Source organism: Dendropsophus ebraccatus, chromosome 1, assembly GCF_027789765.1.
Source record: "Dendropsophus ebraccatus isolate aDenEbr1 chromosome 1, aDenEbr1.pat, whole genome shotgun sequence".
NCBI lineage: Eukaryota > Metazoa > Chordata > Amphibia > Anura > Hylidae > Dendropsophus > Dendropsophus ebraccatus.
The window spans coordinates 179,641,721-179,667,037 of NC_091454.1; the positions used below are offsets into that span (position 1 = coordinate 179,641,721).

The 25,317-nt window shown below is 45.4% G+C and overlaps 1 protein-coding gene across 1 annotated transcript in view; it reads left to right on the forward strand.

The window, feature by feature from the left end:
- Positions 1 to 25,317, forward strand: part of PGPEP1L (pyroglutamyl-peptidase I like) — a 36,120-nt gene that overhangs the window by 1,660 nt on the left and 9,143 nt on the right. Inside the window, exons 2-8 of the mRNA XM_069985085.1 lie at positions 2,896 to 2,983; positions 3,963 to 4,015; positions 4,743 to 4,832; positions 5,770 to 5,778; positions 13,022 to 13,039; positions 18,797 to 19,023; positions 19,552 to 19,739. Coding sequence (XP_069841186.1) covers positions 2,896 to 2,983; positions 3,963 to 4,015; positions 4,743 to 4,832; positions 5,770 to 5,778; positions 13,022 to 13,039; positions 18,797 to 19,023; positions 19,552 to 19,720 — 654 coding nt within the window. The 3' untranslated portion in view covers positions 19,721 to 19,739. The remainder of the gene's footprint in view (positions 1 to 2,895; positions 2,984 to 3,962; positions 4,016 to 4,742; positions 4,833 to 5,769; positions 5,779 to 13,021; positions 13,040 to 18,796; positions 19,024 to 19,551; positions 19,740 to 25,317) is intronic.

Consider the following 25,317-nt stretch of genomic DNA (forward strand, 5'->3'; position numbering starts at 1 on the left):
GACAGATTAATCTCCAGCCCTGTCCTCATCAACACCCACACCTGTGTTAATGGAGCAATCACTGAAACGATGTTAGCTGGTCCTTTTAAGGCAGGGCTGCAATGATGTTGAAATGTGTTTTGGGGGATAAAGATCATTTTCTGGGCAAATAGTGACTTTGCAAGTAATTGCTGTTAAGCTGATCACTCTTTATAACATTCTAGAATATATGCAAATTGCCATTTTAAAAACGGAAGCAGAAGACTTTGTAATAATTAATATTTGTATCATTCTCAAAACTTTTGGCCATGACTGAACAATGGGGCAAAGCTACACTCTGGCCTCTTAATTCCCATGCAGAATGAATAAATCTCATCTGAGACTACAGTGCAGGTGTGGTATATGTAGGTATACTGGCATATATCCACACCACATCTATTGATTTCAGGGTAGAGTTAGAGAGGGCCTTACAGATGTCTGCAGACATAGGGAGTCAACTTCATGGGTGACATACAGAAGAGAAAGTGAAGGACTCCAGAAAAGGCACCACCTGTGGGTAACTTGATATAACTGCACTGTCATCACTTACATGTTCTGAAGAACCTGTATAGATGTTTTCAGGGGGCACCTTTGTAGTTGTTAGTGTATTTCCCAGGTTAGGGGCAGACTCAGAACTTAGATGTATCTCACTCCCCCTGTTCTGCCCTCAGGCTGGGTTCACACTGCGTCTTTGCAATCTGTTTAACGTATACGTTTTATGGGGAAAAAAACATGCAAAAACGGATGAAATTGTGTGTTACCCCTTTGGATCCGTTTTTCATTGAGTTCCATTATTTAAAAAAATGGTTTGCAACAGATGCGTTTATTTTTTTTTTTTTACGTACAGAAAAGTAGTGTTTTTTATACAGATCCAAACGGACAACATACAATTGCATCCGTTTTTTTTCCATAAAACGTATACGTTAAACGGATTGCAATAACGCAGTGTGAACCTAGCCTTAAGGCCCTATTCCACGGGACAATATCGTCCGTATTCAGCCGATATCGGCCACTACGGACGATAATCGTCCCGTGGAATAGAGTGCAACGATCAGCCGACATCGTTCATGTCGGCTGATCGTTGCAGTCGCCGACATCGTTCATGTCGGCTGATCGTTGCAGTCGCTTGTTTTTCAACATGTTGAAAAACAAGCGACTGATACAGCAACGATCTGCTGCCGTCGCTCCGTTGAATAGCAGCATCGTCAGCAGACGCTGCTATATCCTATGGGCTGCCCGGACGATCAGCGATCACCCGGGCAGCCCCCCCCCCCCACACACAGCTCCCCGCCGCCCCTCCCGCACTCACCTGCTCGCTGCTGAAGCGTAGAATAGCGGCGGCAGCAGCGAGTGGGGAACGAGGAGCAAACGAGCGAGAGCGCTCGTTTGCTCCTCTAAACGACCCGTGAAATAGGGCCTTTAGTTATGCCTTGGACCACTATGCACATAGGGCACAGCTCACTCATTGCATAACATGTTATCTGTTGTATTTAATGGGGCCAGATAAAACTGCTGAGATATTGTTTACTCTTGTTATCACTTCCCATACCCAAAAGTTAAATAATAAGTTGAGTTCTATAATACTATCATTATATGTAAATGGAAGCAGAAGACACAATAAAATTCCCCAATATGGCTAAATGGCAAATGAGGCTGGGTCAGATGTGTCACAGCCAAAAACTGCAGACCATGAAAGTGATTGCTTCCATGATGGAACCCAAAAGTTGTCAGAATAGATCTCAGGTTGCAGCATAACCACATTAAAGGAGTACTCTGGCGAAATGTTTTTCTTTCAAATCAACTGGTGTTATAAAGGTATACAGATTTGTAATGTACTTCTATTTAAAAATCTCCAGTCGTTAAGTATCAGCTGCTGTATGTCTTGCAGGATGTGGTGTATTCTTTACGGTGTTGAAATAATACAGCACCTCCTGCAGGACATACAGCAGCTGTGGAGTACTGGAAGACTTGAGATTTTTAAACAGGAGTTAATTACAAATCTATATAACTTTCTGACAGCAGTTTATTTAAAGGGAACCTGTCACCCTGCATTACGGCACAGAGCCCGCCCGACCCCCTGGTGGAGCCCCGGATACTTACCCTTTCCTGCATGTCCCGCTCCTGGACCCAGGCCCCAGACGGAGATATCGGCGCCGGAAGCTGAGCGTGCGCTGTATGCAAATTACCAGAGATGAGTCTGATGCCCATAGAGAATGACTGGAGCGGTCATTCTCTATGGGCGTCAGACTCATCTCTGCAGAGCGCGCCCAGGGCTGCCGACGGCGATATATCCGTCCTGGGACCGGGTCCAGGAACGGGACTTGCAGAAAAGGGTAAGTATCTGGGGCTGCACCGGGGGGTCGGGCGTGCTCTGCTCTGAAATGCCGAGTGACTGGTTCCCTTTAAAAGAAAACATTTTCACTGGAGTACCCCTTTAACATTTAATAGCTGCAATCTTTTGCAGCGACGCACAATCAATATATCTAGACTTAGCCTATATGCTGTTGGCCATGTTTGCTAACGTCCGCATACTACCTACCTATCATGTGGCCAAATGCGACCTAGAATCACTAAGGGTGGGTTCACACTACAGAATCCGCGCGGATAAATTCCGTCGGATTCCGTGGCTCATACCCGTTCACAGTGGCGCGCCTCTCTGCCCGTGCCATAGACAACATTCTATGGCCGGGCCGATTCCACGCGGATCCTGTAGTCTGAACCTACCCTCACTTTAAAGCAGGAGGCTCCACCTAATTTATGAAGCTCTAGGTCCACAGTGGTAATAATACAGTTACAGCTTATTGTGATATATAGTGGATACTGATTCGTAGTGTGAAGCTCTAGTCTAGATGCCTAAACAGCAGCTTTGCCTTGCAGGGTCTACTAGGTGTTGAATTATTTGTAGCGTACTGCAAGTGCATCATGGCTTCTGATTCTAATAGTCCTATCCTGCTCGTCATTACTGGTAAGTGCCTGGTAAAACCCAGCAAGAAGTAGTATTATCCATGACCGGTTTATGGTGTGACCCAATTGACTTATTTTTTTTGTTTGGTTTCATGCCAGCAGCTAAAAGATATAAAAAATAATCATTATCTTTCACTTTGACGACATCTGGCAAACTGGCTACTGCCTGTATGCGATTTCTCTGCCTACTTCTATTAGGTTGATATTCATGTAATACTTTTATATACTATATATTTTGTTAATTAAGTTATGTAGGTGAAGACAAAATAGAATAGTTATAATTCTCTATGTGGTCTATATTTAAAGGAGAAGTCCCACTAAAAAATCTCAGGCAGGGGGTGCGGGAATATAATAAAGAAAGTATAGCCTGTCCATGTGTCTCCATCGTGCTGCTCGCACCTGCCGGATGTTATTCTCAGCCAGCAGCCTGGCTCAGGGATTGCCCGCTCAGCTAGTCAGTGGTTGCAGCAGTGTCCCGCCACAGTCACTGATTGGCTGAGCAGGCAGTCTATCAGCGGTGTACGTGACATTGCAGCTGGAAGGGCTGCAGGACACTGGCAGCTGGCAGGAATCTGTAAGTTGGCACTGTAAAGTATACTTTATTATGTTCCCCCCCCCCCCCGCCTGCTTGAGATTTTTTTTACTTTGGTGGAACTTCTCCTTTAAAGGGTCAGGTTATATCTGCTAGACTGGGTGGGGTGAACTCTGACCATCATTTGAATGGAATAGGAGTCAAGTAAGAACACGGCTGCTCGATTCAAAGTCTATAGGGCAGACGAATTGTAATAGACTGAATGGAGTGGCACCATCTGTGCTCAGCCGCCCCATTCAAACAAGGGACATTGGACTAATCCAGCTGACAGGTTCTCCTTAGAGAATGGCCAACAAGGCTAGATACTTGTTTATAAAATCTCTATACATAGTAAGAAATGAACTGAGCTGTACTCTTGTCTAAACATATACTTTCTGTTTATTGGAAGGTTTTGGCCCATACAGAAATTATATCATTAACTCAAGTTGGGAAGCAGTGAAGGTAATCTCCAATTCACTTTTGCCTTATGCCTGTTCGACATGGGGTCTATAGGTTATACATACCAATAGTGGGTCATATACCGTTTATGTGTTTTCCTCAAAACAAGGCAAAAATCTGAAAAGCTATAAGTACTATGGACTGCTATCAGGGATTACAGCATAATTTAGGGCAATGTTACTGAAGCCTTGTGAACATGGTCATATAACAGCTGTTGTAATGCGTCACCTATATGGCTGCATTGGACTTTTTTGTTTATCATGGCTCCATTAATCACACCCCTGTCAATAGCCTCATCAAGATAGTAGAACTCAATTATTATTAGAGGTGACCTATTGCTGTGGACAACATTATTGGCACCTTTGATTGTCTAGAATAAATAAGCCAATATCCTTAGAAAGAGGTGGATATGTATCCGATTTGCATCCCTAGGTCAATGTATTTGGACATGCTGTCAAAAGCTGTCCCGTTTATTGTTTTTGCTGGATGCAAATTACATTTTTGCATCCAGCAAAAAAAAAAAAATAAAAAAAAAATGCATTTTTTTGCATAATGTTTTTTATAAGGAAACCTATACATTAATACAGTACAAAGTACATACACATTCAAAACATGCTCAGATCCAGTCCTTGCTTTATATTTAATTTTGTATTTTTTTTTTTTTATATACCATGTTTTTTTGTGCCCGTGTCTCTTTACCAAACATATGAGTTAATATTCTGTGTTTTAGGAGCTGGCAAAACTTAGTCTTGGTGGCAATGTTCAACTTAAGATTCTGGAGCTTCCGGTGAAATATAGTGAGGTAGAAAAAAGGATTGCAGTCATGTGACCACACAGACCTCTGACAGCAGCCCTGCTTCTCTATTCTAGCCTGTTGTACTACCCTACTGCATTATGGGGATCTGCAGTTCCATCCTGTATCTACAAACTGCTGCAGTTTTTTCAGGTTTATGCAGTTACTATACATTATACACCACATGCAGCTTGCTATACTGTACAGTTACTTATAATATGACATATTCAGCTGTTTCTCATTGTTTGTTTCATCTGTTCTACATGTTATTCAGAATAAAAAATAATTTTTGGGGTGTGGAACCATTTGTCTGCAAATCAGTGATTTCTTACGGGAAAATCTGCTTCGGTTTAAGAGTGGATTTGGATTACAAGCACAGTCCGGTAACGAATTATGCTTGTTATGCAGGGTACCACTGTACTACTGAGTTTTATGTGTAATCTGATTTTATTGCCAGCCAAGCGCAAAACAGTGAATACATCATCAGTAAAGCAGTGGTAAACAGCGACCTGCAAGTCACAAGGCGTCACTTTTTAAATGTAAAGTATAAAGAACAGAAAACAAGAACAGTGTAATATCAGTAATTCCAAACATCCACACCACCAACTCGGCAGTGTCATACAAGTCAAAACAGAAGGCATAATAAATGTCATGCAGGTTATAAGAGAGGGAATAGAAAGAGAAGAAAAAGAGACACTGAAGTAGAGAGCAGAAGAATAAGGGAGGAGGAGAGGAGGCAGGCAGGGGGCAGATCATGAAATCAAACACTGCAGTAGTTACAGTGCCTTAAAAGTATAAGGGTCCCATACCTAACGGACGAGAGCAGAAAAGGCCTCCGAGTCCATAAACAAACGCCAGGGAAACCACACTTTTTCGTATTTAGTAGACTGATCATGAGCCTCTGCAACCAATTCCTCCATTCTACCCAGGTCCCTGAGTTCACTAAGCCACTCTATCATTGTAGGAACTATGGGTGTTTTCCAGTGTCGGGGGATAACCATACGTGCCGCAGTCAGAAAATGTCTCAACATCCCCTTCTTGACGGTGGCAAGGAAACCTGGAATCTGCGACAGCAGGGTCAGTTGTGGGGAGTTGACGACGGTCCTTCCAGAATACGCGGTATAAATGGTTAGAATCTTGTCCCAAAACTTTCGGATGCCCGGACATGCCCTCCAAATATGTAACATGTCTCCAGCCTCCGTGAGACAACGCCAGCAACGGTCGGAGACCTCAGGAAACATTTTATGCAAGGAGACTAGGCAGTAATACTATCGTGAAAGAATCTTGTAATTTTTCTCCTTTGCCTTAGCAGCCATGGAGATACCGTGGGTGAGTTTGCAGATCTTCTGGAAGGACTGACTGTCAAGAGACGCATCCAGGTCACGTTCTCACTTGTCAAGGAAGGGAGCTCTGTCAGGGTGTGTGAGACCAACCAAAATCTGGTACAATACAGATATGCAGTGTGGGATAGCAGACGTGGAAACAACCAGATTGTCAAAGTCCGTGAGTGCAGAGGCATACGTACCCCTAGGGAAAAGGGCCCGCAAGAACGAGGTTAGCTAATTATACTCCAGCCAGGACAATCGACGATCCGGGGACTGGGCCTGGAGCGACAACATAGAAGAGACAGCGTCACCAGTCATGCAGTCCCTGACTCTAGGGCAATCAGACCTTTCCCACAGGAGAAATCTGTGCGTCTGCCAGCCAGGCTGGAATGATGGAGTATCAGAGAAAGTGGTCCCGGTACTACAGACAGACCGTGTTTAGCAACCCACTTATCCCAGACGCATAACACATGTGGGATAAAGAAGGGGAAACCAGGCAGTGATTGGCAAACCCCTGGGGGAATCCAGGGCAAGAGGGAGGGAGCAGTCTGACAGAGCGAAAATTCCAAGTCTACCCACCTCTTAGAGCCCCGGCTATGCACCCAATCCAGAACCCCACACAGGACAGCCGCCTCATGATAAAGACGTGGATCAGGCAATCCCATACCTCCCAAAGACTTAAATTGAGTCAGGGTAGAGTACGCAATCCTGGGTTTGCCGTTTTCCCAAATAAATTTTGAGATAGAATAATATAATATATTGGTGCAGCTCACAATTATCGCTGTATAGGTCGAGGTTAAACTAAAAAATGCCCTTACCTAGAAAGGAGCGAGTGAGGAAATCGGAAGTACATAAAGTTTTTTTAGTCCTCTAAACCAGTGTTTCTCAACCTTTTCAGGCCAAGTACCCCCATGCGACAAGATGCTCCAGCCGAGTACCCCCAACGATGCCATCCATTAATAACATTGCCCGGGGTAGATTTACATGTACGTTTCACAGCAAAATCCACTGCGATACTCTATACTGTTATGGCCTATGGCTCTGCATTCTCACAGAGGATTTTCAATCTGCTGCGAGAATGTAGCCGCTGCCTATTTACCTAATTAGCTGCCGGCCCTTAACAGATCATACTTACCTCCCTGTACTCCCACCTGCTTCTCTGGCTCCCAGCTCACTGACAGCCCACTCATCCAATCAGTGGCTACGGTGGGACTGTGCACTGATTGGCTGAGCAGGCCGTCAGTAAACCGGGTGCCAGAGAAGCAGGTGGGATATATCCCACAGAGATGGATATGTCCCCCTGTAGCCAGATACCTCCCCCCATGTAGTCAAGAGGCCTTCTTCTATGTAGCCAGATATCTCCCCCATGTAGTCAGATACCTCCCCCATGTAGTCAAGAGGCCTTCTTCTATGTAGCCAGATATTTTCCCTATGTAGCCAGATATTTTCCCTATGTAGCCAGATACCCCTTATATGTAGCAAGATATCCCCCCATGTAGCCAGATACCTCCTCCCCATGTAGTCAGATACCTCCCTATGTAGCCAGATACCTCTGCAATGTAGTCAGATACCTCCCCCATGTAGCCAGATACCTCCCCCATGTAGCCAGATACCTCTCCCCCATGTAGCCAGATACCTCTCCCCCATGTAGCCAGATACCTCTCCCCCATGTAGCCAGATACCTCTCCCCCATGTAGCCAGATATCTCTCCCCCATGTAGCCAGATATCTCCCCCCATGTAGTCAGATACCTCCCATGTAGTCAGACACCTCCCCCATGTAGCCAGATATCTCCCCCTATGTAGTCAGATACCTCCCCATGTAGTCAGATATCTCCCCATGTAGTCAGACACCTCCCCCATGTAGCCAGATACCTCCCCCATGTAGTCAGATACCCACCCCTACGTAGTCAGATACCTCCCCATGTAGTCAGATATCTCCCCATGTAGTCAGACACCTCCCCCATGTAGCCAGATACCTCCCCCATGTAGTCAGATATCTCCCCATGTAGTCAGATACCTCCCCCTATGTAGTCAGATACCTCCCCCATGTAGTCAGATACCTACCCCCTTGCAGCCAGACATCTCCCCATGTAGTTAAGATACCTCCTTCTATAGCCAGATACCTCCCCATGTAGCCATATATCACTTTTCCTTTTCCTCTCCATCTGGCCCAGACCACCATGATGATTTCTTGCAGCTACAATTTACCTCTTGCCAGAGAACCTGCCAAACATCTTAGGCGTCACAGTTTTCCTTTAACTTCCCTCCCTTTTTCCTACCTATAGGCTCCCATACAGTAATAATTCCGCTGTTTGGTGTAATGCGCTGTAAAGTGAGTAGGTGTGTGGGTTATCCCTGTATTTAGGATCCCTCATTAAAAATAATATCCCCTTCCATGACCCCCCCATATAGTAATAATGCCTCCTGCCCTGCCCCCATAGTAATGCCCACCATTCTACACCCTCCCCCTCCTGCCCCAACAAACAAAAAAAATTCATACTCACGTTATCCGCCCATGGGGGGGAGGGGTCTTCCTCTCTTCTCCAGCCTCTGAGCCACAAGGAGATTAAGGGGAGAGTAAGGTCTGAGGGGGAAAAGAAGGAAAGAGGAGGATAGAGGAGGTGAAGGGGGAGTGGAAGAGAGAGAAGGTGAAGGGGGGAGAGGAAGAGAGAGGAGGTGAAATGGGAGAGGAAGAGAGAGGAGGCGAAGAAGGGAGAGGAAGAGAGAGGAGGTGAAGAAGGGAGAGGAAGAGAGAGGAGGTGAAGAAGGGAGAGGAAGAGAGAGGAGGTGAAGGGGAAAGAGGAAGAGAGACGAGGTGAATGGGGGAGAGGAAGACAGGGGAGAGAGGAGGTGATGGGGAAGAGGAAGACAGGGGAGAGAGGAGGTGATGGGGAGAGGAAGACAGGGGAGAGAGGAGGTGATGGGGGAGAGGAAGACGGGGGAGAGAGGAGGTGATGGGGGAGAGGAAGACAGGGGAGAGAGGAGGTGAAGAAGGGAGAGGAAGAGAGAGGAGGTGAAGAAGGGAGAGGAAGAGAGAGGAGGTGAAGAAGGGAGAGGAAGAGAGAGGAGGTGAAGAAGGGAGAGGAAGAGAGAGGAGGTGAAGGGGAGAGGAAGACAGGGGAGAGAGGAGGTGATGGGGAAGAGGAAGACAGGGGAGAGAGGAGGTGATGGGGAGAGGAAGACGGGGGAGAGAGGAGGTGATGGGGGAGAGGAAGACAGGGGAGAGAGGAGGTGAAGAAGGGAGAGGAAGAGAGAGGAGGTGAAGGGGAGAGGAAGACAGGGGAGAGAGGAGGACAGAGGAGGAGAGCGGTGATGGGGGTGAGAGAAGGTGATGGGTGATGAGGGGTGAGAGGAGGTGGTGGGGGTAGGGAGGAGATGATGGGGGTACAGAGGAGATGATGGGGGTACAGAGGAGATGATGGGGGTAGGGAGGTGATGATGGGGGTAGAGAGGTGATGATGGGGGTACAGAGGTAATAATGGGGGTAGAGAGGAAGTGGAGGGGGGACAGAGGTGATGATGGGGGTAGAGAGGAGGTGGAGGGGGGGTAAGAGGTGATGATGGGGGTACAGAGGAGGTGGAGGGGGGAGAGAGGTGATGATGGGGGTACAGAGGTTAAGATGGGGTAGAGAGGTGATGATGGGGGTAGAGAGGTGATGATGGGGGTAGAGAGGAGGTGGAGGGGGTACAGAGGTGATGATGAGGGTAGGGAGGAGGTGGAGGGGGGAGAGAGGTGATTATGGGGGTACAGAGGTGATGATGGGGTACAGAGGTGATGATGGGGGTAGAGAGGTGATGATGGGGGTAGAGAGGAGGTGGAGGGGGGAGAGAGGTGATGATGGGGGTAGAGAGGAGGTGGAGGGGGGAGAGAGGTGATTATGGGGGTACAGAGGTGATGATGGGGGTAGAGAGGTGATGATGGGGTAGAGAGAAGGTGGAGGGGGGAGAGAGGTGATGATGAGGGTAGAAAGGAGGTGGAGGGGGGAGAGAGGTGATTATGGGGGTAGAGAGGAGGTGGAGGGGGGAGAGAGGTGATGATGGGGGTAGAGAGGAGGTGGAGGGGGGAGAGAGGTGATGATGGGGGTAGAGAGGAGGTGGAGGGGGGAGAGAGGTGATGATGAGGGTAGAAAGGAGGTGGAGGGGGGAGAGAGGTGATTATGGGGGTAAAGAGGAGGTGGAGGGGGGAGAGAGGTGATGATGGGGGTAGAGAGGAGGTGGAGGGGGGAGAGAGGTGATGATGGGGGTAGAGAGGAGGTGGAGGGGGGAGAGAGGTGATGATGGGGGTAGAGAGGAGGTGGAGGGGGGAGAGAGGTGATGATGGGGGTAGAGAGGAGGTGGAGGGGGGAGAGAGGTGATGATGGGGGTAGAGAGGAGGTGGAGGGGGGAGAGAGGTGATGATGGGGGTAGAGAGGAGGTGGAGGGGGGAGAGAGGTGATGATGTAGTGGTGCGCTGGGGGCTTCTGCTGCAGTGGATTGTGGACCGGGAGATGGGGCACCCCACTTCCACAGGCAGCAGCGTCAACCGTAGGACGAGGGGGGCCCCATCTCCCGGTCTACAAACCACTGATTGACCGGAGAGAAGCAGCGTCAGCCGTAGGGGAGACCGGGGAGAAGCGGCGGCAGGTGGACATGGGGGGCGCCCCATATCCTGGTCCACAATCTACTGCAGGAGCCGCGGGCGGGGTAGCACCACTACCCCCTCGCAACTCACTGTCTCTGAGGCCCTGCTGGTCCGGCCGCCTGTGGGGACATCAGCCTGCCGCCGCCGCCGCATCTCCTCTCCGCCGGGTCACCTCAGGCAGCCTGTTCGGGATTCGTCCCCAGGCTGCCGCATATCCTCCTGGGGCCCCCGGCTGGACGCTGCAGCCCGATCCGGGAGCCACGGGGGAAGAGCGTGAGGCTGCCGGATCGGGTTGCAGCGTCCAGCCGGGGGCCCCAGGAGGATATGCGGCAGCCTGGGGACGAATCCCGAACAGGCTGCCTGAGGTGACCCGGCGGAGAGGAGATGCGGCGGGGGCGGCAGGCTGATGTCCCCGCAGGCGGCCGGACCAGCAGGGCCTCAGAGACAGTGAGTTGAGAGGCTGCTGGTTTGTATCCTCGGACTTCATCCTTCCCCCAGCAGCCTCACCATGTCCTGTACAGAAAGCTGGTGAGGCTGCTGGGGGAAGGATGTGAGAGCAGCGGCGGGGACAGGTGCCGGGACACTGCTGGGTGATAGCAGTGTCCCGGCACCCAAAATATTTTTCCCCCACCTCCCGGCGTACCCCCTCAGCCTGCGGCGCGTACCCCCTGGGGTACGCGTACCGCAGGTTGAGAAACACTGCTCTAAACCACAACAGTCCTATCTTACCAGTTGAAATGGTTACCTGTACAGGTCGTAAACATATACTAATCTGGCCAAGATTTGGACAGTAATAAATTAATTTAATATAATCATAAATAGCGCATGATATAAATATTCATCAACAGAAGATAAAAACATATATACGCATTCCTATAGTTATCAAAAATGAGGATTAATACATGGAACATTAAATAAATGCACATAAAGGTTCAATACACAGATAAATAAATAAATAGAAATAAAAAATAAAAAATAAACAATAGAAAAATGAGTCAAAAAAAAAAAAAAAAAAAAGGGTCTCTTTAAAATGAGCGGTACCGCTGGGTGCCGGCCGGTTGCGAAGTAATATTGCTTATACCTTTAATTGTAAGCTACTAATTCCACTCTAGTTGCAGTTCAGTTTAGAGGGTGGTCTTGGACTTGTAGTCCTTCCAGGTACATATCAAGACTCGGACTGATAGTCTTTTTTAACGTGTTTTACAGACACCCTTTTAGACTAATAGTCCTCCCGAGTCATCAAAGTATGGTCTGCTTTGTTAGATCAGTAATGATATTTTACGCAAACAGTGATATCAGACACAAACTTATGGCGTTTGTAGCGCCTCTCACCCGTCCCGAGGTGGCTGGTGGTATCGCTTCTTCCCTCTCTGCTATCAGCTCGCAACGGCCGAATGAGGTTAGCGGCTAGTGTAGCGATCCCGCAGCGCGTCCTCGTGGTTCTGAGGATACCTTCGCGCGCGATGGTACAGCCTCGATCTCGTCACAGATGACTCCGTCCGGGACAGGGTGGTAAAGATGGTTGTGGTATTCCAAATGGCAAGTGTCCAGATGGTACAATACAATCGGGGGGCCCCCCAGAGGGACAATGGGTCAAGAGTAGGTCCCAAAAAAAGGGAAAAGAAAAGAAAAATAAAAAATAATAATAATTAAAAAAAAAAAAAAAAGAGAAAAAAAAAAAAAAATGAGATAGCCCTGCGCAGGGTCCTGAAGAAGGCAACGGGGACTACTATAGTAAATAGTTTGAAAAATGTACAATAGCTTAGGGAGGATGTCCATCTTTATAATGGACATCCTGCCAAACCATGAAGTCGGTTTCAGAAAGTAAGAGGTCATGTCCGTGAGGACCCTGTTCAACATAGGGGTATAGTTCAGATCGAATAGAGAGCTAAGAGCAGGCTGGAGTTTTATTCCCAGGTAAACATTGTAATCCGTGTGCCACTGGAAAGGGAAGGAAGCCCTAACCGCATCAAACACAGCCTGTGGAACTGAGATGTTAAGCCCCTCGGTCTTTGTCAAATTGACCTTAAAATTACTAAGGTCGCCAAACCGTTGAAACTCCTGCAGGATAGAAGGAAGCGATGTGGTGGGAGAGATAGAGCAGGAGATCATCTGCATATAATGCAAGCTTGTGGTGGTCCCATCCAATCACGACGCCCTGGATTGCAGTTTCATGTCTAAGGGCAACCGCCAGGTGTTCCATCGTTAAGATGTAAAGCATGGGAGACAAGAGACATCCTTGGCGCGTACCATTGTGAATTTCGAAGGAGCTGGATAGCAGGCCATTAGCTCGTACACGCGCCGAGGGACAAGAGTACAACGCCTTTATTCTGTCCACTATAAGTGGACCAAGGCCCACTCCTCGCAGGGCCTCCCCAATGCACTCGATTGAAGGCCTTCTCCGCATCGATGGAAAGCAGGCACAAAAGGGATCCCGAACGGCCAGCCCACGAAATCAGGGTGAGAGTCCTCAGCGTGTTGTCCCTTGCCTCCCTGCCAGGGACAAATCCCACCTGGTCTGTATGAATGAGTTGAGGGATATATCCATTTAAGCGAGTGGCCAGCATTTTGGAATAGAGTTTGAGATCACAGTTAATGAGCGAGATGGGACGGTAGTTCTTGCAGTATTTAGGGTCACGCCCCAGTTTGGGCAGGACCACCACATGTGCTTCCAGCGACTGACGAGGAAAAGGGCACGTCACAGAAATGCTATTAAAGCACTTAGTCATAACCGGCACCAAGAGGTCCTTGAAGGTTTAAAAAAAGCATGTGGTGAAACCGTCCGGTCCCAGGCTTTTCCCCCCCTTAGTATCAGCAATAGCACTCTGGAGTTCATGATCAGTAAAGGGAGACTCCAGATCCTCAACAGAGTCCTCAGGCCCCTTAGGCAGTTCTGTTTCTGACAAGTACGCAGATATCCTAGACTCCAAGGCCGACACTGGCATCTCTGAATAGCGCCCCTTGATATAAAGACGAGAAGTAAGATCGAAACATATCAGAGATCTCCCTAGGATTGTGTATAGCGTTTCCAGTTCGATCAAGGAGGCTAGGAATGTGCATAACCTGTGTCCTCGGGTGAATCAATCTAGCTAGCATTCTGCCACACTTGTTGGCATGCTCGTAAAGATAGCCGCGGTACCGCTCTTGTAGGGAAAGTGACGACTTATTAAGGAGATCTTTTAGCTGTTCCCTAGCTAGCGTCAATGCGGCCAGAGCCTCGTCAGTGGCATTCTGCTTGTGCACTTTGGAAAGAGCGTCAAGTTTACCTGCTAGTTGGACAATTTTGGCACTCCTGTCCTTCTTGATCCTAGCCCCCTGTTGAATCAGGGTTCCCCTAACAACAGACTTCAATGCCTCCCACTGCAAAGGCAGGGCAGTAACATCATTAGTGTGGTCACTGATGAAGTTAGTGATTGTCTGGGCAACAGCCACCTTACATGCTGTGTCTTTAAGGAGCGACTCGTTCAACCTCCACGTCCATTCCCTGGGCACCCCCCCCCCCGGCAAAGTTAATGACAAGAAGACAGGAGAATGATCAGACCACAAAGCATTACCTATCGTGGCCGTGGGAGTAAATGTGAGAGCATGCTGAGGAATGAAAAACATGTCCAGCCTGCCATAGGTGCGATGCGCATCTGAGTAGTGGGTAAAGTCCTTGTCCCTGGGATGAAGGATGCGCCAGACATCTACCAGACCATGGAGACCAAGGACTGACCGCGCCATAGCATTTTCGGAGCTTGGCACAACAGGAGGAGGTGTCCAGGGAAGGGTCCATGACCAAATTGAAGTCCCCCCCAGTATCAGGATGCCCTCTATAAACGCGGAGGCCGCTCTGAGTATGGTCCTCAGGGTACTGCCCTGACGGGAATTAGGGAGATAGATGTTGCCAATGGTATAAATCCAGGCCTGAATATCTATCTTAATGAAAGCGTACCTCCCTTTAGGGCAGGTTAGTGTATCGAGCAGTGTGTGTGTGACAGCGACTTATGCAGTGCTATGGAGACCCCCTTGGATTTGGCATCAGGGTTAGTGCTATGTGTCCATACATTGTAATAGTTAAGCCGCATACGAGGGGTATGAGCATTCTGAAAGTGTGTTTCCTGTAAGAGTAAGATTATGCTCTCTCTGCCTATGCATGGAGTATAGGATCTGAGACCGTTTTTGTGGGACATTCAGTCCCCTAACATTGATAGAGGCAAGCTTGACGGTCGCCCCTGCCATGCATCCCCCCCCCCCCCCCACCCCCCCCACCACCACCACCATGCAGGACAAAGAAAGAAAGGAGGGTAGGGGGAAGAGAAGAAAAAAAAGGGGGGGGGGGAGGAAAAAGGAAAATGGAGAAGAAGAAAAAGGTAAAGAGTGCAAGTGGAAAAAGAGACTGAACCTGCAGTCAGAAAAAGAGGGTTACCAAGAGAGATAACCCCCGTATCCGGGCAGTTCTATACTACCAGGAATGACCCAAACGGGTACAGCAACGCTCTAGGCGTCTATTCTAAAGAGGGACAGACTAACAGATGAAGGTCTGTAAATCCGTGACAGAACACCAGAAATGGAAACTAAATCTGTAACATAAGCACACTTTATACGCATATGTAATGTTCCAAATTAGAAAGCACCCCTTAAGAAACTAACTAAATAGGCACACAGAAGGTCCCAACTCCCCCCTCCCCCACTTCCTGAAACACAGAAACCAATATAATCACGTATCCAAAATACTGTAGCAATGTGACCCTGGGCATATGCTCAACAAACATTAAAGGGCATAAAAAGACAATCAAAAACTGAAAAAGATACAGCCTATTAGATTAAGGCACTTCAAGGCAGCATGGATCCTGCCCCCGGAATGCCCTCAGTCACCCGATGCCGCCAAGCCAGTAAGCCGAGAAGATCTGCCTGGGGTTATCGGCGAAACTGGATCCCAATCTGGCAGAGTCATCTGAGGCAGATCTAGTGCGGATAGAAAGGCAGGCAAATCCTCTGGTGTATGCAGCTCCAATCGTTTGCCGCCCCTACGGACCACCAACTGAAACGGGAAGCCCCAGGAGTACTGGATTTCACACTCTATTAGCAGTTCCAGCAGTGGTTTAAGAGCCCGGCGTTGATATAGGGTAGCTCTAGAAAGGTCCTGGAGGAAAATCAGCTGAGCTCCATCAAAATCAACAAACTCCATGCCGCGCACTGCCTTCATAATTTCATCTTTTATTTGGTAGTGGTGAAGCCTACAGATAACATCCCGAGGCCGGTTCACATCATTAGAGACTGGTCCCAGAGTACGGTGGGCTCTGTCAATCTCAAACTCAGCCCCCGGCGGTCGACGTAGAATAGTAGCGAACAAATCCTGGAGTGACGGAATGAGATCAGCAGCTCTGGTCGCCTCAGGAAGCCCTCCAATACGGATGTTATTCAGTCTACTGCGGTTCTCTGCGTCATCATGAAGCCTGTAAAGATGACGGATTTGCCTCTCTTGATTAGCAAGTGTAGCCTGGACATCATCCACCGTGGTAACTAGGGAGTCATGTTCAGCAGCAATATCAGTAACTATCGCCTCCAAAGTGTGCACATCAGATTTGAGAAAGTTTAGTTCCTGTTTGTATGAGGTTTCCAAACGCTTCACAAGCTTTTCCATATCGGAGCACGTAGGTAGCAGTTTCATATATTCTTTCCAGTCCCACTCTGTACCATTCTGCGTAGGGTTAACAGATGCAGCAGAGCTGGTATGGTGCGGATCACTGTCTCTAGTGTAGGAGAAGGTAAGTGCAGCTGGGGACAAGGAGGACATGTTGCCTGCCAATACTGAGCCTGTGGCTGGGGAACAGGCTATGTCTCTACAGGGAGCAGGATTTGGGGATCCCTCAGCTTCCCTCTGACTGAGGTTGGGGGGTGATGCTCTGCTGGAACTGAGGCCAAAGAACACTGCCACACCAGGATGAGGGCCAGGGGACACTGCTCCCCAGAGGTGAGGACCGGAGGAGACTGCCTCCCCAAGGTGGGGGCTGGGAGATACTGCCGCTCCGAGGTGGAGGCTGGGGGACACCGTTGCCCTGGGAGGGGGGCCAGGGGATGCGTATCCCGGAGGCGGGAACCAGGAGGCTCCGGTCCCTTATCAGCAGCCGGAGGCCTATTCAAGCACTGATGGGAGGGCTGTGCTGCGTCCGTGTCGGTGCGGCCGCCGGAGCCCAGCAGAGTAGATGTGGGCAGGACCGGGGCTGGAGCTCTTACCGCGGTGTCCAGGAGGCAATACCGGGTGGTGGAGGCTATCTTCGGCGGCACCGCTACGGGCGTGTATGTGGACGCTGCTGCTGCTACGGCTGCTCTGGTCACGCGGGAGCCAGGAGCCTCAGAGGCTGCAGGCTGGGCAGGTAGGCCGCAACTCGGGGTGGTGAAAAACCGGTCCAGATTACCCCGGACGGGCTGGGGGTCGGATGGTTTTGTGCCTGCCTTGGTCCTCCTTCGGCCCCGAACCATTTGGGGTGCAATCTGTCGGAGTTAGGGTGCTTTTGAAGGCTGTCTGGTGTCCTGTCCCCGGAGCTCACAGAGGGTGCGTGCTCACTCCTCCATAGCCAGGTTACACCCCTACTACGGAGTTTTAATTGTCCAGTAACTGCTGCAGTCTAAAGATTATATAGAATTTTATGCAGTTTTTAAGACTGCAGCTGACATTTGACAGTGAAAATGAATGTCATTACAAGAGCCACAAAAAGCTACAAGTGTAGCCTTTAGGTTGGATTCATACAGGGCTTTTTCTTATATACTGAAGGTTATTTAAAAAACAAAACAAACAAAAAAAAAACATGCTTTAGGCTAGGGTCACTCCGTTTTTGCAATCCGTTTCTTACATCCCTTTTTTGTTTTAAACAGATGGGAAAAAAAAAACACGGATGCATTTGTGTGCATCCGTTTTCCCATTGACTTACATTATAAAAAAAGGATCAAAACGGATCCGTCTTTTTTAACTTACACAAAAATGTAGTCAACCTCATGTTTTATTATTATTATTTATTTATAGAGCGCTATACAAGAGATAGGGGGTAACAAACAGGAACAATACAAGATCAAAAACACATTACATGAAGACAAATGGTAGACTGGTACATGGGGGAAGAGGACCCTGCCCGCGAGGGCTTAAAATCTATAAGCTGTAAAGTCTGTTAAAAAAAATTGATCAGTTTTTAAAGTTTTTTTTTTTTTATTATTATTATGGAGGTCAATGGAAAAACAGGTCAAAATGGAAGCACACAAATGCAAAAAACGGATTGCAAAAACAGTGTGAACCCAGCCTTACCAGTACCATGCTTTAGTTTTCAATCTACCACTGTAAGGTTATGTTGATATAGGTAGGAATTGCGTTGCACAGAAATGATGCAGTAACACAATAAAACTGCAATGTGTGAATATAGCTTAAAATCATATGCAGTCTTTTAAATGCATTTTCCCTTTGACCTTCAAAGCAAACAAAAAAATGCACTGTGTGAACCAAACCTTCACATACCAATTTACAAGAGAAACAATTTGTTTAAATGTGCAATTTTTTAGGAGTGCTCACACAACATACTAAACCAAATTCTCTAGCTTTTATTGCTTATCAATTTTGTACCTAAAAGATGCTAGTCAATAATTTGGTGCAACCCAACCCAAGATAAGTTTTTTCACCAAATCTGTGGCACACCACGCACTGCCAAAATGGTAAAAGTAGGGGGCGCTTTACACATTTAGGCCAGTATACACAGTGCCTTCCACCCAGTTGCAATGTACGCCAGTAAAGTGTATCTCTGGGAGGCATACATTGGAGAATCCTTTTGTTGCATACTTCTAACATGCATTGTAAATACTGTGTAAATTCTCCCTTAGTTTAGTTTTTAATAAGGTTATTACTTTTTAAGTTACCAATATGATAGTGTAAGCATTTAAATACTGTCCTCACAGATAAACCTAACATTATTGGGAGTTTTTGCGCTATTTTGCTCTCAGATAAGAATTCTAAACCTGCTTTTCACCGTGTTCATTTCCTGTTATTCTTCCCTGGCACAAATGGCAAAACACACTAGCTGTCTGTGCATGTTGGAATGATGTCTTCATCCAAAGTAATTGCCCTGGAGCAATGCGGAAGAAACAAAGGCTACATGGAGAACGACCTCAGTGGCGCTCACCCACAAGGAGGCTGCTGTTTGCTGGAAGGACCGGAAAGAATAGAGTCCGCCGTTAATATGAAAAGAGTCTGCAAAAACATATCATGGCCAGGCGTTCATGTTATCCATTCCAGAGATGCAGGGAGGTAAAAAAAAAAAAAAAAAAGTTTGGATCACAGCTTTGGCTAGGCCTAGAAATAACTGCAAAGCGGATTTTTATACGCATGCCTCTTATGCATGAAAATTACCAAAAGTATAGATTGCAGATCTGTTTTCAGGTCCCACCCTGGATGGCAAAATCAAAAGCCAAGATAAAAGGCCTAGGGCTTGTGCCAATTTTGATGAATTAAAAATTTGAATAAATTTTTTTTTTTTTGACAGACCCATGTTTGTTGTATACATGTCATATGGCACAAATGACATTTAACAACCTGCGCACTTCAGCATGGCAGAGCCACAGATGTCTTCCTTCATGGTATGTAACAGAAAATGGTCTCTCAGACTTTTCAGTATCTGAAACTCACAATGTATGGCCAACTTTTTTGATGCTCTTTTAAACTGAACAGGTCTGTAGTGTACATTATATCGCCCAGCGTATTATAGAATATAGTGTAGACTAGACCTGCTACATAGCACTAGGAAATGATTATTTTTGTTACCATCTTTCTCTGTAGGTACCTCTGTGAATATGCCTATTATATCTCCCTGTTCTGTGGCTCTGGAAAAGCAGTGTTTATTCATGTGCCAACGTTAAGTAGAATCATAACCCCAGGACTACTGGGACAAGCCTTGCAAATCATCATCCAAGAAATGCTGAGACAGCTGTCCCTATGTGGCCGATGAAAGCAGCACCATATCTCAGGTACAAATTAAGTCCAAACTCATCGGGGGGAGGGGGGTATGAACCACAAAATATATAAATATATAAATGAATAAAACAATGCAAGTTCCACTGCGTGCCAAAATAAATTCCAACAGTAATATAAGTTTTGACTTGAAATGTAATAGCCACATGGCTTCATACAGAGGTATATACAGCTTTTTCTTTAAGAGGTGGGGGGTAATCCCACTTTGATCACATGTGACCTAATAGGACTATATACAGACCGATATCCCTCCCATACTGTGCCTAATATAGGGGTAGATACCAGCTGTACACAGTCTCTGTCTATATAAGTGATCACAGCACAGATACAGTAAAATGACAGGTGGCCTCTTTTGTGATTTACTTTCCATTTTGTATGATAGTGTGGCCAAGACCACCAGGCTGATTTCTTCCAGGGACAACCCAACCTTGCAGAAACTTCAGGACAGGTTGCTCCAGTAGGTAGATAGCGCCGCAGTAGGTAGTTTCCCTAATAGGTAGTTTTCCCAATATTTGTAGGTCCTCAGTGGGTAGTTTCCTATGTACTGTATATAGTGCCCCCATGCAGGTAGTCTATCCACTATATACAAGCTCCACAAGGTTGTTTTCCTTATTATATATGCATGCCTCAGTAGACAGGACCCCTTGTCTAGACCTCCTGGCTTCCCTGCATCTTCTTTCCCCCTTATGTAGGTTGCAGACAGCTTTCTGTGAGTGGGCACAAGAAGCTGGGAACATCTTTTCACATCATGGTGATCCATGTATGTCCCAAAGACAGGCTCTAGGCCTCCAGAGTTAAGCTGCCTGCCCCTAGAAGATGCGTGACAATGGCTCTTTGCTCTGCAAATTAACAACTGAATGTGGCTTTTAACTGTAATAGTGTCCTTACAGATAAAGCCACTCTAACCACTGTAGAATTTACCTGAGAACACCTATCCCAATGGAAGAGGTTTCTAAAGCTCCTGGCTTCATAACTTACTTATATAAATTGGTGCAAATAAAGCTATGTAGATTCTCTGTCCTGTCAAAGCAATCTTCCTTAAAAATTCAAGCTATCAACACCGGTATCTTAGTCTTGCTACTTTATCTTGAGGGGATCTGTTCATTACAATGTCTTGCTGCTGAAAACTCCAGTGACCACCACTAGTCTTGAAGTCACTTTGCATACTTTACATTTAGAAACAGTGATCTCTGCTGCCACCTCTGTCCATGTCGGGAACTGTCCAGAGCAGTAACAAATCCCCATAGAAAACCTCTCCTGCTAAGGACAGTCCCTTTCTCAGCCAGAGATGTCAGCAGGGAGCACTGTGTCGGAATGTAAATAAAACAACACTTCATGCAGGACATCCAGTAGCTGATAAGTATGTATAATTAAATTAAAGTAAATATAATTTTCTGACACCAGTTGATCTGAAAGAATTTTTTTTTTCCGCTGGACAACCCCTTTAAGAACTTAGAACCAATCTGATGTTTGAGACTGGCGCTCTAACCTTTAAATGGTCTTTTAATTGCTTCTGGACAAGCTGTGTGACAACCAAGTACTCACCAGTACAGCCCAAGTCTGCTTAGCTAGGCAGCAGCACACACACACCAATTCATAGCTACCCAAGTGGGCAGCATAGAAGAAATTTTAACCAAACTTTCCTTAACCCTTTAAGGATGGGGCCAATTTCCGTTTTTGCGTTTTCATTTTTTCCTCCTTGTGTTTAAAAGGCCATAGCACTTGCATTTTTCCACCTAGAAACCCACATGAGCCCTTATTTTTTGCGTCACTAATTGTACTTTGCAATTACAGGCTGAATTTTGCATAAAGTACACTGCAAAACCCGAAAAAAATTCAAAGTGTGGTGAAATTGAAAAAAGAAACGCATTTCTTTTATTTGGGGGGAATGTGTTTTTACGCCATTCGCCCTGGGGTAAAACTGACTTGTTGTGCATGTTCCTCAAGTCGTTACGATTAAAATGATATATAACATTTATAACTTTTCCTTTATAAATATATGTTCCTTAAAATCGCTCTATTCCCATGCTTACAGCGCTTTTATCCCTTGGTCTATGGGGCTGTGTGAGGTGTCATTTTTTGCACCATGATGTTTACTTTCTATCGGTACCTTGATTGCGCATATACGACTTTTTGATCGCTTTTTATTACATTTTTTCTAGATTTGATGCAACCAAAAAATGAGCAATTTTGCACTTTGGGATTTTTTTGCGCTGACGCAGTTTACCGTGCAAGATCAGTAATGTGATTAATAGTTCGGGCTTTTACGCATGCGGCGATAGCAAACATGTTTGTTTGTTTATTTATTTACTTTTATTTAAAACATGGGAAAAGGGGGGTGATTCTGACAGCTGCCTCCGATTGCCTGATTAGCGGGCACGGCGATCACACCGTGCCCGCTAATAGCCGCGATCCCGGGCTACGCGCGGCACCCGGGATCGCGGCGTCATATGTCCTTAAGAGGTTAAAGTGTCACTGTCGTTTAAATTTTTCTTTGCAGAAATCAATAGTAAAGGCGATTTTAAGAAACTTTGTAATTGGGTTTATTAGGCAAAAATGCCATTATCTGCATTGAAAAAGCCTTTCCCCATGTCCCCCCCCCCCCCCTCCTCTCTCTCATTTACTGCTCATTATCAGGAAATCCTGTTTTGGTGCCTCATCTCCCTCCACCCCTTCCCTCTCCATAAGAGAACCATGAAGACAGAGGGGAAAGCTTCAAACTGCTTTTTCATGATAAAAATGCATTTTTTGGCTAATAAACCTAATTACAAAAGTTTCTTAAAATCGCCTGTACTATTGATTTCTGCAAAAAAAAAATAAAATTTAAACGACAGTGACACTTTAAGATAGCTGTAGAACAGAATGTTCCAACAAGGTGACAAGAGGACAAACTAAATGCAGACAGACAAAACATAAAAGGAAATCAGACAATAATGCATACAGATTTATTTTATTTAACTTAACTCTTGTAGTACTGGAACTACTAGAAAAAAAGCAGAGTAAGAGAAACTAAACTGCCTTAGGTTCAGCCATTCAAAATAGACAAAGTTTCTTTTTTTTCCAATAATGTAAAGAATTCAGATTATATAGCAAGAACAGGAATAAATTCTTACAACAGAATATACAAAAAACATGTTGAAAATTTTTTCTTATCTACTGATTCATTTAATATAAACACAGGAATATTTTATGAATAATTTACACACAGCATGTAATTTTAATGTAACAAATTGACCATGTTATTTTTTTTTAACTTTTTGTTTTGCTTTTTCTTAAAACAAGAAAATTTTGAAAAGTTTTTTTTTTTTATTCATTTATATATATTTTTTTTATTAGCAATGCATCAATTCCATAGATTTTTTTTTTTTTTTTTTTTTTTAAGATTTATGTCCCAGAGGTAGTGATTATCTCTGGCCAGTACTTTTCTTTCTAAAGCCTTACTGGATTAAAAAGCAGAAAAATTGAAAACACCTTTGACAACATCAAGGAAAGCCGCTAAAAGAGGTTTGACCGAGTTTGCTCTCGTATACAGAACAAGCTGATGCATAAGACGGCATCATATTCATTCCCATTCATAGCGGCTCTTTCCACCCCCGCTTGTAATGTTTGTTCCAAATACCATTTCAAGCGGTAAAAATGTCTATTCAAACCAGATTATAGATTCCTAGATATTTTAGCAATGAAAACCTTCAATTCTGCTGGCATCCAGTAAAAGCTGCTATATCCGTTACGTTAACTGTAGTATACAGTAAAAGTGAAATGACCAGTATAGCTCTTTCCAATTTATCCCAATGAAACTAGAGGGTTGTGTAAAATAAAAAAGCAATACAGAGAATATAGTCACTATAATAATAGGGAGCAGAGGATACAGAACTGTTTGTTTATCACAATCCGTATATAACAAAAGGGGTTAAGTGTCCTTTTTGGCATTTCACAAAGCTCAGAAACTTCACAAACCAAAGACAATGTAGTGTGGTTATGTAGGTATACATTATGTACATACTGGGAGAGAAACAAACACGGAGCTCTGAAAAAGCAGATAACAGGAATACACATTCGATAATCTTATCACTGTAGTAATGCAGCAAGACAAAACAGGAGTGTTCTCTGTAAACCAGTATTTTTAAATATTCTACCCGTAATCTACTGGACCTGGCAGCCCCATTAGAAAAAATGCTAGTCAATAAATAGTTAATAATGCAATACTATTTCGGAAAGACATGATGAACTGAGGTGCGTGGACTTGCAGTTTGGCATTAGTGTATGGGAGGCAATTCTTACATAAGTATGAGTTACTGGGTGGAAAGATGAGCAGTGCCGACCACTCTGGGCTGTATCTTGTAAGACCAGTGTGCACATTTTGCTCTCATAGAAGTATAAGGAGTACGTCCTAGTCAGACTGGAAAATGTCTACTAATTATCATCCAAGATTATATCCTATCACCTACCCGAAGATTAGACTATAAGTATCTGATTCTTTGTGGTCCAAACGCTGAGACCCCACCCACCAGACAGAGCAGCAGTCGAGTATATGCGCTGCCTTTCCATTTACTTTCTACGGGACTGCTGTCAGTTCTGCAGAGTGAACAGAGCGGCAGTACATATTCTCGATCACCGCTACATTCACTTGGAGCACAGCCAACCCCTGTCCATGCTTTGTGATGGTCCCAGCTGACTGATTCGATACTCCTGCAGTCAGGTAACAGTGATAATTTCAGGTTAACCCATACTGAGGGTGACTACAACCATTTCTAAATTCACTCGGGTAAAATTTAAATTGACATGTATCCTATTTAAATACAAGCCATGTTTATTGTTGCTTACAGTGATCTTTCTATACCTTTAGACTGAACAATCTAAGGAATCTAATATATATATATATATATATATATATATATATATATATATATATATATTTTTTTTTTTTTTACAAATGTTACTTAGAATGGGCTTGTCTAGGATAAAGAAAATAAAAAAAAAGTCTGCTTTCTATCCCCTCTTCTACATTGGCCATTTCTGGTATTGCAATTCATCTCTATGCAAGTGAATAAGGCCGAGATGCAATACTATAACCATGGACAGGAGTGGCTGCTTCTGGAAAAACAGACTTTTTATTTTCTTGCACTATTGGATTGCTTGTGCTCCGTTCCCAGTTTTTTTTTTTTTAAATCAAATTTGTTTTGGCAAAAAAAAAAAAAAAAAAACTTTTTCAATAAAAAAAAGGTCATCTCCCAATGCAAACAACCCGCTCTGTTCCCAGTTAACTCATAGTTATGGTAGTTCTCCAGCCCATTCATTCTGACTGGAAAACACTAAGCTGTGTTCATTGTACGTTTTAACATGCGCCTTTCATTTTATTTGGCGAACTCACTGAGAGGCATGGGAGTTCAAAAACCAAGAGAAAACACATGTTAAAAATTGGGCATTGATATATATTCATTCAACCAATGTCATGTAGCAATTTGCCAAGACAACAAAATCCAATGCACCTTGTAACACATTTTACAAAAGTAACCAGTATGTTATGAGTCCATCTTTTTTATAATACTATTGTAGCTAGCGTAATGATGCACA